Source organism: Octopus bimaculoides, chromosome 3, assembly GCF_046866305.1.
Source record: "Octopus bimaculoides isolate indiv1 chromosome 3, ASM4686630v1, whole genome shotgun sequence".
NCBI lineage: Eukaryota > Metazoa > Mollusca > Cephalopoda > Octopoda > Octopodidae > Octopus > Octopus bimaculoides.
In genome coordinates this window covers 93,562,125-93,574,737 of record NC_142930.1, presented here as the reverse complement: position 1 = coordinate 93,574,737, position 12,613 = coordinate 93,562,125, and the positions used below count along the sequence as shown (strand labels likewise).

Here is a 12,613-nt window from a genome sequence, read left to right as displayed (position 1 = left end):
GGACTCATAGAGCCAGTTACCCAGTTTTCATGGCATAAAAGCACTAGCGTAGCTCGGATGGCGTGGGGTGGTGGTGGCATCTTTAATGGGGCACCACTTTTGGGTTTGCTGTCGGCAATATGTTTTTTTTTTGTGGGGTCTGATGCCTTGGGCAGCAAAGGGAAGGGCTGCCCCAGGCAGCACTCACTCTAGCTATGCTAGTGCATATATGTGACTGAGATCACAACATAACTGCTGAATAGTATGCCAGTTCATTGTAGGGTTACACATTTACAACTGAGTAAATTGGAACAATGTGAAATGAAGTGCTTTGCTCACGAACACAATGCACCACCTGTTCTTGGAATCAAAACCATGATCTTGCACTCATGAGTGCAAGGCCCTGACCATAAGACCACAAGATCACATCCCCTCACCAATGAGCTCAGTAGTCTACATAAAAGAAAAAATAAATATCCAATACTTGTATTGAGTTGTGAAAAAGTGTAGCATTGGTAATGTTCCTGATGATAATTTATTGTTTGAAGAAAGTATTGATGATTTAGATCTTGATTCAGTGATGAAGAGAGCAATGTGGATGACAACAGCAAGAATGAATGTTCAGGGTTTGAGAATACTGGTTTACTTAGTTCTGAATAGAATGATTACCTGGGTTTTGCAGATGATGATTAAATTAATCTTATGATTTTTTTTCACCACATTTATTGAACTTTGGTCAATTTAGTTAAAGTTGAAGGTTAAAGAAAAAGAGAAAGGGATTACTGAGTTTGATACAGAAAATTTGTAAGTTGGCAGAATTAAAGATGAATTTATAATTGAATATTGAAATTGATTTGTGGTGTTTGAAGCTATAGATGAAGGTAGCCACCAACAACATATGAAAGAGTTTAAAAGAAGTATATTAGACTGTAACCAAAGATGTTCAGTGTAGAAGAAAGATAAAAGGAAGAAAATGGAATATCATGAGAAATGGGAAGTTATTGAAACACAAAACATATGAAAAGGTTTTGCTGAAAGTTATAGAGGAAATAAAAGTGGAAATAGATATTGGAGTCTTAACAGAAATGTGCAAAGGTGTTCAGTAATAAGAGATAAAAGATTTTTGGAAGTGAAAGCTGATGAAGTACATAAGTTATTCTATGCAAGAAGTAGTAGTGAAATCAGAAAAACTTATATGAAATAATAAATGAGATTAGAAAGAAAAGAGATCATAAATACAACCTGTTGTAATACTGATGAGGAACTAATAATATCCAAATAAATGACCAAGAAAGATTTAAAGAATATCTTGAGCCATGAACAAATCATTTAATGGGGAAAATACTCTGATATTTCCTGAACCACGAAAGAAGGTGGAAATGGCTGTACATGAAATATATGTTAAAGAAACAGTTAAAGCAATTAAGAAACAGAATTGCTTCTTGATGAAATGGAAATGCAGGAGAAATGTTAAAACAGATAAGCAGGTGACTGTAAGAGCATCTTTGAAGCTATTTTGTAATATATGAAATACTGAACCTGAAAATAATGGTGATATAATCCGTGGAGATTAGAAAGTTGGTGTAGTGATTAGGATACTGAAAAAATCAGGTTTCATAGACAATGTGGATATCAGGTAGGTATAATCCTGAGCAGCATAGTATTAAAAGTGTTCAGTATTCTGAATAGGATACAGACTGCTTTAGTCAGTATGTTAAAGGGTAAACAAGCAGACTTCCTGTAACTGTGAAGTTATAGTGATTACATATTTTTACCCAGGCATGTTATACAGCTTCAGACAGCCTTTAATAACGGCTGTTGTAGACTCTGAAAAGGACTTTGTTAGTAAACAGACTGGAAAGTACTATGCTACTGTGGTTTGCATGGAGAATATGTCAATTTAAAAGGTACAATACATCAAGACATAAACGTGTTGTAAATGTAGACAGTCAGCTCTGAAATGAATTTTGAAGTTGGGTGTAAAGGGTTGCAGGGAAGTGTTCTATCACCTCTTTTGTTTGCTGCTCTAGTAACCTACATATGAAGGAAATAAATGAAAATAGAAAAGATAGAACTGAATGGATTTATTGAAAGTACATAGCAGATGTGGATCATCACCATCATCATTGTCATCATTGTTTAATGTCTGCTTTCCATGCTGGCATGGGTGGGATGGTTTGACAAGAGCTGGGCAGGCAGAAGCCTGCACCAGACTTCTGTAAGTGTTTTGGCAGGATTTTTACAGTTGGATGCCCTCCCTAACACCACCACTCTGCATGCTGATGATATTGCTTTTCTTTGTAATAAACATCATACAAATAATTGAAATAGACAAAGGCATAGTCTTAAAGATAAACATCAATGAATCTGAAATTATGAAGAAGGCACATACTAAAAGAGCCAAATAAGTTTAATTATTTGGGACTATCATAGAAAAAAATGAGTCTTCAGAAATTGAACTGTTTATTATTTTTAGCCATTTGCTATCTTCCCTGTCACCTTTTTCCATAGGACACATCTGAATGGTTCAAAATGGAGGAAGGCATGTCTTGGGGAGGGTATTGTCACTATCTTTTTTGTTCTGTTGTTGTTTGGAGGCTTTCAGTACTGTTGTGCTTTTGTGAAATGGTGGCTCTTAAATGTGGTTCTTCTTTTGTTGTTGTTGTTTCTGTTGCTGTTGCTTCCACTGTTGTTATTTCTGTTGTTATTGCTGTAGCTGATATCACTGCTACTTTTGGAGCTGTTGGTTTTACTGCTGCAGTTCCTGTTGTTGTAATAATGTTGGCAGAAGTTGGGTTTTCCTTTTCTCTTCCTTTGTTGTGCACAGAAAGCCTTAAGATGGTTTGTGTCACCACACAAGTGACACACTAGCTCTCTGCTATCCACATCCATGAACAGTTGTGCACTACCTGGCAGACTGACCAGGTTTGGGATGAATTGCATACTTACTTGATCTGCTTGGATCAATAGTTCCATCTCTTGGTCCAACTCTTTAGAGTTAATGTGGAATGCTTCCTCGCCTCATCCTGTTTTGTAAATCTCACAACTACCAGGCTTAATTTTTACCCCTAGCTATGTGTTTTAGTGCCCCAGATTAGTCTGAGGCATTTAAAAAATTTGCTACTGTGCTGCTTGCCCTATTTTCTGACTTTTAATTCCCATGCTTTTGTAAAAAGCTGTTTTGTGGTTGACTTCTTGCTAGATGGATTCTGATATATCTAGTAATATATTTTTGGCCAGACCTCATGAGGCAAAAATACACTGGATATGAGAAGCTCTTAAGACCCTTTGGGAGTTTATGTAAAATACAGAATGAAATTTTTGAACATAAAGTCTTGAAGAGACAGTTGAAATAAAACAAAATGTATGAGTTATTCGATATAATGTGTTGCAGACACCGCCACCACAATAACAACAACAACAACAATAATGGCTTCAAATTTTATACAAGACCAGCCATTTAAGGGGAGGGGATAAGCTGATTATATCAACCCTTGGGCTCAACTGGTACTTAATTTATCGACCCCAAAAGAACAAAAGGCAAAGTTGACCTCTGTGGAATTTGAACTCAGTCCATAAAGAAAGACAGAATTGCTGCTAAGCATTTTGTCCTGTGGGTTAACGATTCTACCAGCTCACTGCCTTAATAATAATAACAACAACAGCAAAATAAATAAATTAGATATTCAAATATAAACCATAAACATACCTGGTCTAAATGATGACATTTTCCTTTCAGTTGAGACCATGATTCATCCTTGTGGTCAATCTCAGTCTTGAAAATAAAAAAAATAAAAAATTAAGACACTTAGATATACTGAGATTAACCAACTTAAAATAGAAATAATAATCTCTCTAAGACAAAAATAAATGAAATAACTCTTAACTGTGACCTCTGCAAGTTCAGTAATACCTAAGTTGCTATATTTACTGCTTCTATTGCTGCTGTTATCATCTCTTACACCCATTGATATTACTATTATATAGCAATGATATGTTGCTATGGCAGCTTTTATCAAATTCTAAATCTCTGGCCTTCTGTCTTTTCATTTTTATGGTTTAGTCAAAGGAAGGAGTATTCTGCAAGATCTCTGAGATTTGTGGGTCAAAAATATAGTCAATCTAACAGACTTCTATATGATTTCTATGAGTACAATTTCAGCCCTGTAGCATTGGTTTGACCTAAAACCAAGGTAGTAGATACTTGTTCAGATTCTGAACAGTGGAATTGAACCAAGATCCACATGATTGCAAAGGAAACGTTTCAACCATACAGTCATGCCTGCAACTTAATTGAAGTAAGAAGACTGCTGTAAAGTTTTCCTTTACATTGGAAAAGAATCAATCCTTCAATCGAAAAAGTGTTATGTTGTTGCTGATTAGCTCAAATCAACTTTGGTCTGAGCCACCTTATGATCATCAATGTTGCAATAATGAACATAAAAGCTTTTATGTATATTTAGTACTAACATTGTCCAATGTATCATCCCTTTTAAGAGGATAGACTGTAATTTGAAGGAATTTGATTGCTATTTCTAGCTTGTTGAATGACCACATAGAGGCTTCTTCATGTTACTTATCCCTAGTAAACATGAGAGAGAGAGAGAGAGAGAACCCAGGTTTGAAATTTCCCCAAGACACCTGATGAAGGCTGGAGGGTATATCAGCCAAAATGTGTTAACAACAAACAAGATGAGGACAAATATCCGTCAAATGTAAATAATGTATATATATATATAAAGGTTTAACTGTCCTTCCCAAGTGATAGGCTCATAAGGCTGGTTTCCCAGATTCTATAATTGAGTCTCACCCTTCCTTCCTTTCTTCCTTCCTTCCTTTCTTTCTTTCTTTCTTTCTTTAACAAATCAGCAGTGATCAGAGACCTGAGCATAAAGTGGGTTCATCAAAGGATTACTCATTTTTGGCTGTTGAGTGAGCTGGAACAATGTGAAGGGATGTGTATTGCTCAAGAACAACACATTGCGCCAGTTTAGGAATTGAAACAACAATCTTACGATACCAAGTTCAACACCCTAACCACTAAGCCATGTACCTCCACACACACACACACACACACACACACACACACACACATATATATATATATATATATATATATATATATATATATGTATGTATATATGTTTGTATGTATGTATGTTTTTATGTATGTCATTATTCAGTTTTATTTCAAGATTTCTTGCCAATAGAGAGAGAGCCAGTTTCTAACTTAGATCCAAGGCTCCATCATATGTATGAGAGAACTGTGCATGTCATCAAAGTGACACTGGGGTAAAATATATGAAGCCCAGTATACCCATAATGACTATCCATATGATAAGGGTATACCAGGCACATGTATCACAACCATATTTGCACGAAATGGTGATCTCATACCAAAATAAACAGGGCATGGCCTTGCAGGTGGGGCCCAGTCAGAATTTTCTTCAAGTCAAGTAGCCCATCTTGCTCAAAAGGATGTTGGATGAAACACTCATGTTTCCAAAGGTGAATTATCCAACCCTCCTCCAACACATGGCTATAATGCTTCCCCACTACTGCTCCTGATCAGAGATATAACATGTTATCAGCCACTAAGAGACATGGTCAACTAGTTAAGGTCAAACAACTGGCAAGCAAATCTGTAGTATTGAGCAGAATATTTACTTTAGCCCATCTTTTATACCAAGACAAAACAATGTACATGATAACACTTCCAATCAGTTATGATCAGAAGCCATGAGAGCCACTGATGTATGTATGTATGTATGTATGTATGTATGTTGGTACGTGTGTGTAACGGCATGTATATTTGTGTCTTTTGGTCTTGACTGCATGATAGTAGTAAAATGACTGTTACTGTCATATAAAGTGTCATTTGTTTCCAATATTCTGCAAAAAACAAATTTTGGCTATGGGAAAATATTGATTTGAAATTTTGGCACTAGGCCAGCAATTCCGGAGGAGAAGGTAAGTTGATAATATTGACCCCAGTGATCAACTGTTCCTTATTTTATTAACACTGAAAGGATGAAAGGCAAAGTCATCCTTGGAGGAATTTGAACTCAGAATGCAAAGATAGACAAAATGTCATAAGCATTTTGCCCAGTGTGCTAATGATACTGCCAGCTTGCTGCTTTTAAGCTATGGGAAAATATTACCTTGCTTGGGAAAACAAGTGAAGGTTGGCAACAGAAAGGGCATCCAGTCATAGGAAATCTGCCTTAGTAAACTTCTTAACCATGTAAAAATAAGAAAGTGGACACTAACAGAATGATGATGATGATGATGATGATGATGATGATGATGATGATGATGATGATGATGATGATTTGTTATTGCTATTGTCACTTTACAAAAAAATTACATAAATTTTTTTTTATTTTACTTTATTCTTTTACTGATTACTGTATTTTTCTTTTTACTTTTTGATCTGGAGTCATTCTTTGGAAAAGCCTTAAGGGGTTTGTTGTAGATTATTGTATCTTAATTCTTACATTATCAGTCCCCCCCCCCCGCCTTTACTTAATCTCCCTGTAAGTTCCTTTCTGTTAACCACACACAGCAGGATGGTACTAAGATAGGGAAGCAGACAGACAGGAGGTAGGGGATATTTAACAAAATGTTATTTGGTAGGTTTGTTATTTGTATTTATTCATTTGTTTATATTTTTATTCTATTTCTATCAGATAAAAACTAAGTCATATTGGATACCCAAACATTTTAAGTCATGTTAGATAAAAATGTATAAGCTGATACATTTGTATCTATAGCCGAATCTATGTATGCAAAATATCATATCATACATGTACACATATACCTCCATATACATATTCACATATATATGTTTTGTGTATATCTGTGTGCATGTATGTGTGTGTATACATGTGTGTATACATACATACATACATATATATATATATATATATATATATATATATATACATATACATGCATACACACACACTCATACTTATATACATTTGCATGTATACATACATACGTACATACATACATAAATATATGAGTGTGTATGTATGTGTGTCTATGTCTGTATATGTCTGTATATATATATATATATATATATAAATAAGGATAAGATCGATATTTAAAATATTGATCTTATCAAGTGGCCAGCATGGGAATAAAAACCATCAAAGGTAATAATTATTTAAAATTATAATACAGGGTATCTAAGAGATACTGCCACGCTGAAAAATAGCAGTCAAATTCTGACTCTAAAACCACAATAAATGTCCACATAGTACAAGGAGCGAAGACGAAGACAAAATAAACCATTTTACTGGTTCACCTATCGCGGTTCACCTATTGCAGTTCACGTATCGTGGTTTATTATTTAAACTTACATCGATTCCACTGTGGTGCTGTTTTGCATTTATAACAAAAGAAATATATACAAATCATAAAAATGATAAAAAAATAATATACAGTACAGTACTGTGTCTACTTTGTAGATTTTTGCCTATCGTAGGGGATTTTGGAACATAACACCCGCAATAGTCAAGGGATTACTGTATGCATTTCTAATCTATTTACTCATGTATGTATATATATATAAAGCAGTTGTATACTGTCAACTTAATATGACAGTCCCAATAAAGGAATCATACTGCTGCTATTTAGCCCTAGGAAGCTGGACCTCTTCCTGTCGGTCATGAAAATATATGTATGTATGTATGTGGAATGCAGATATTTTTGTGAATGTAGATATTTTTTGAGTGTCTGGTATATGTATGTATGTATGTATGTATGTATGTATGTATGTACATACGCTCACAAAAAAAACCTGCACATTTAAACACACATATACACATATATACTCATAAACACATCCATGATTGCATCTGAAGCAGATATTTCCTTTGCTATTCTCTTGCACCTATTTTATATTTTTATTCATTTTATTATTTATCAGCTTGTTTGTGTAACGAAGTTCACATTGACATTGAAAGTTTGGAAACTGCTGTTACAAAAAATACTTCTAGGAAACTACGATCAAAAAAAGTCTGTTAGCTATTGGGAGAAGTCTGGTATTACTACTGGAAGCAAGGTGCAGACTGGCTTTTGAAGAAAAACACAGATTTTCTGTCCTACATTAACAAAAGTATTTGTGATTCTGTTGATATGCTCAATATCTCTGTCTTGTAATTTTTTTCTTTTTATAGTTTATCATATTTTGGCAGTCCTATCTATCAACTTAGAAACTTACCCTATACACTGAAAAGCAGCTAAAAAAATATCCAGATAACAGGAATCCCAGGAGGGAATTAATATTTTCAGGAATGTAGTACAATTAAATCCAACTAAAGATCCAATCTTTCATGATATAGGAGTGATTAAAAAAATTGCTGTTAAGTGCATTTATTTCTTTAGGCCAAACAAAAGACTGATATTCATAAGTAACAAAGGTTGTAGGTTTGGCTAAATTAGTTTTAGTGCATTACTAGGAACCTCTATGTGGTGGGCATTCAGCCTGCTAGAAATAACAGCCAAATATTTTCCAAACCACAATAATGAAAATAAAGGATGTTCTAGATGAATTTTTGATCATAGGTCTGTTCAATCAAAAGCGATTTGGGGCTAAACACCGCTGCCACTACCACCACCACCATAACCATTAGCAGCAGCAGAGGCAGCAGCAATGAAGGTAACAACAGTAAGAGAGCAGAAAGATAATTGCAATTGGCTCATTCAGAAGATGATGATAATGATGAGGTGGAGATCTACTTTCCATCACATCATAAATAAAAAATTAAAATATGTATCTTACCTTCAGTTTCTCTATAATCTCTTCCTGTTTTTCTCTCTCATTCAAATGATCATGTTTCTTACTTTCCAAACTCTGAAATTAAAATAGGAGGTGAGAGAAATGTAATGATAATAGTAATAATAATAATAATAATAATAATAATAATAATGATTTCTTTTATTTTCTGCCAGGGTGATGAATGAGGCATAAAGGGTTGGGGTTTACAAAAAATGAAATGATAAAAAAAAAGGTAGAAAGTATGCGGGGTGTACAAAATAAGAAAATATACATAGTATACATCAAAGGCGTGCGGTGACTTCCGGGGCTGGGCATGCAATGAATTTCTCCCCCCCCCCCCCCGGCAATTTTTCAGTAAATAAATTTTCATATTCCTACAATTTACATATGGGAGATTCTGAATATGCAATCACCCTCGTATGACCTAGAATAAGCAGGGAATAAAAAATGGCTCTGTAAAGATGAGCCTGAAATAAGCGTATTGTTTGTATTTTTCTCTCTCTTCGAAACGTCAGTACTTTCCCATCCTCACTCTCCCTTAAAAAGTCTAAAAATCATAAGTGAAATGTAATAAAGATGAAATTGGATTCTGTTAATATTGTTGCATATTCGGAATCTCTGTTAAAAGTAGGAATCAGAAAAAAGTTTTTCACAAAATTCGTTTTTCAAAGGGGTGCGATTCTGCATTAGCCCCTATACCTATTGGTTGAGCTGAATCAAATTGAAATGATATAATTAAGAGAACACATTTAGTTACATTATATGGCCATGATTTAAGATCGTTACGCCCTGGAAGACAAGTCAGGTGTTTTATCATGCTACTTATCAATTCTGGGAAAATTATCGATACTCAAGCAGACTGTTCTGAGACTTACTGAACTCCGTATATTAAAAGACTACGTCTCACGCACACACATTGAAAATACACTCATATACATGAATACACACACAATGAAAGACAGTGAAAATTCAACATTATAAAAAGCCCCCCAAAACTGTTGTGGCAGAAGTCAACATCTCTGAGATTGAAACAAGACATTTACGGCCATAAATAGACTACACCCAGCAGCACAGAAAGGAAAACCTTTGTAGGTTAGGTGTGACGAAGAAGTCGAACCATTTCTCCTGCCAAACAATACTGATGTAAGATGGTCGAACCTTACATTATAACAAACACTAACCAAAACCTGTAATATATGCCCTTTAATATATTAATTTTTTTTTTAAGGTTCTAAAATGTTATTTATCTCATTTATAAATTAATTCAATTCTTCGATCTTCCTGGGCAAATATATCTATCACATTTTCATAGAAATCTTCTCTTTTCATCAATTGTTGTAATAAATCTTTTTCAATTGACATTAGTGCTAACCCAGACAGTCTTCTTTCTCTTGTTGCATCTTTGGTATGTTTTGATTCTAGTTAATGCGGAAAAGGATCGCTCTACAGAAGCAGTGGTAGACGGAATTGTCAAAATCAACTTGCACAGATTGAAGAGTTCTGGCATAGCTTCAACAAGGTCACTGCTGTAAATGTAACTCATTAAATGACTTAACTTTGCTTTTTAAAATCTTTCATTGAATACGTCACATTGAGCTCACTTTGTAATTGAATTACATCAAAAAATCTGCCATAAGTGATTTTTAAAGAATGTATAGAGTCCACAGGAAATTGTTTGCAATATTCATCAACTTTGTTGAAATTCAAAAGTTCCATGAATTTAAACTCTTCTAAGGATGAATATCGTGCTTTTATTTGGTCAACTACTGTACTGATAATTTTGTTACAATGCATTCTAATAATGTCGTTGAGGCTTAATAGATATATTTTTGGATCTCTGAATTCCGGTTCTTGCATCGACTCCATATTTTTCCCCTAATATATCATAAAAGATTGAAAAATTATCAAGTTTGTTTTCGAGTATAGTTCTAGTTTTATCTATTTGCTCTTTACAATACACTATGTCATGACTTTTACTCTGGATATTAAATAAGACGTCAGTAAAAGAAAAAATGTCACTGAATACTTCTAACAAAAATAAGAAATCACTGGTTTGACAGACCAGTGAAGATAGAAGCTGTATCTAGATGACTTTCCATTTTTTTGTCATATTTACTGATTAAATATACGAATTCTTTGGTCACCCACCATTTATAATTAATTGTTTTCCATCGAAGTCTCTTTTCTAAAAACTATTTCTCAAAATATCGTTTATAACACACATTTCACTCATTTGGAAAAAAAGTAACACACGTGTAAGCATCTGCGTATATTGTAAGTAAATTAAAAAAAAAAAAAAACGGAAAAATGACGTTAGTCAAATTAAATATTTTTGTTTTCAGAACACTCCAAAAATATAATTGTGCAAACAGATGTTTTGGATAAAAGATTCAAACTTACCGCCAGGCTGTTCCAAGAATTATGGCTAATTATAGCAGTTCTTGAGAACTGCTCTAGTTCTGGTCAGAACCAGCTAACAAAGAGATAGAGAGGTGGGGGCCATGCTATTATCAGAAAGCATTACTTCCTTTGATAAATTTGTGGAATCACTGACAGAGAGAGGAAGGGGTACAAAATATATATGCTATGGGTCTTAGCATATCTTTTGACAGGTCACTAAGAGAGAGAGAGAGAGAGAGAGAGAGAGAAAGAAAGGGAGGGAAGGAAGGAAGGACAAACTAACATAGATAGGGAGTTAGGGAGTGTCTATATGCTAGATTCTCATTGCATACCCTTCTCAAAGCTTTTACTAGTCACTGAGAGAGGGGAAGGGGAGATCGGTCCTAGCATATCTTTTGACAGGTCACTAAGAGAGAGAGAGAGAGAGAGAGAGAGAGAGAGAGAGAGAAGGAAGGAAGGACAAACTAACATAGATAGGGAGTTAGGGAGTGTCTATATGCTGGATTCTTTTACTGAAAACTGGTAAGCTGCACCAGGTTCCAGTCTGATTTGGCATTATTTTTATGGCTGGATGCCCTTCCTAATGCCAACCACTCCAACAGTGTAGTGGGTGCTTTTCACATACCAGTTACATAACACCGGCATTGGCCATGACCACAATCTCATTTGGCTTGACAAGTTTACTTAAACATGGTATAATGCCAAAGGTGATACACACACACACACACAAACGAATATACACACACTTGTTTATGGCTGGTTCTTAGAGCTTCTGGGAACTAATTTACTCACAAGACATTGGTTGCTCAATAGGAGGTCTTCATAGAAGACACCAGATCACAGTGCCTTGCAGTGGAAATGAACCCTAAACTACATAGGTATGAAGGGTACTTCTTAACCACATGGCCATGCCTGCCTGTATTTCCAAATGGCTGTACAACCTAAGGTCAGCCTTCATCACTTTTTCCCTTCTATTTATTGATTTTCCTCTTCTATAAGTGCTTTCCACTTACATCATTTGGCACTCGTTTGTACAACTGTTATATACGCATATATGCCATATGGCAGTTTATCTACTGCTTTTGCTGATTCTGCCAAATCCACCACACTTTATATCTGATGAAATTATAGCAATGTTACTGTCTATCAAAAAGATTCAATGAAATTATACTAAAAATAATAAATAACAACAAAAAACAGCATTCATTTTAAATTCAATAGATGCAGTTAATCCAATTAGATATCTAGTAAGCTTCGTTAATCAGTTAATGCTGATCACATTCTCAACAAGGCTGAATATCTTAATCAACAAATGACATAATTCCTATTCAAAAGGTCAACATGTCCTAATTTATGGATGTTGCAATTTTAAACCTAGCCATCTTCCTAACCATCAAGCAAAAGACAAAAGTTGAAATTTAATTTAATACTGACGTTCTTGATTGA

At 34.7% G+C, this 12,613-nt stretch overlaps 1 protein-coding gene across 5 annotated transcripts in view; it reads right to left on the bottom strand.

Annotated features, from left to right (window-relative positions):
• Nucleotides 1-12,613, bottom strand: part of LOC106871706 (uncharacterized) — a 436,102-nt gene that overhangs the window by 241,845 nt on the left and 181,644 nt on the right. For all 5 annotated transcript variants that reach the window (XM_089349376.1, XM_089349372.1, XM_089349374.1 and 2 more), the window contains 2 exons: nt 8,771-8,842; nt 3,689-3,754 (listed from right to left, as the gene is read on the bottom strand). In XM_089349376.1, coding sequence (XP_089205502.1) covers nt 3,689-3,754; nt 8,771-8,842 — 138 coding nt within the window. The remainder of the gene's footprint in view (nt 1-3,688; nt 3,755-8,770; nt 8,843-12,613) is intronic.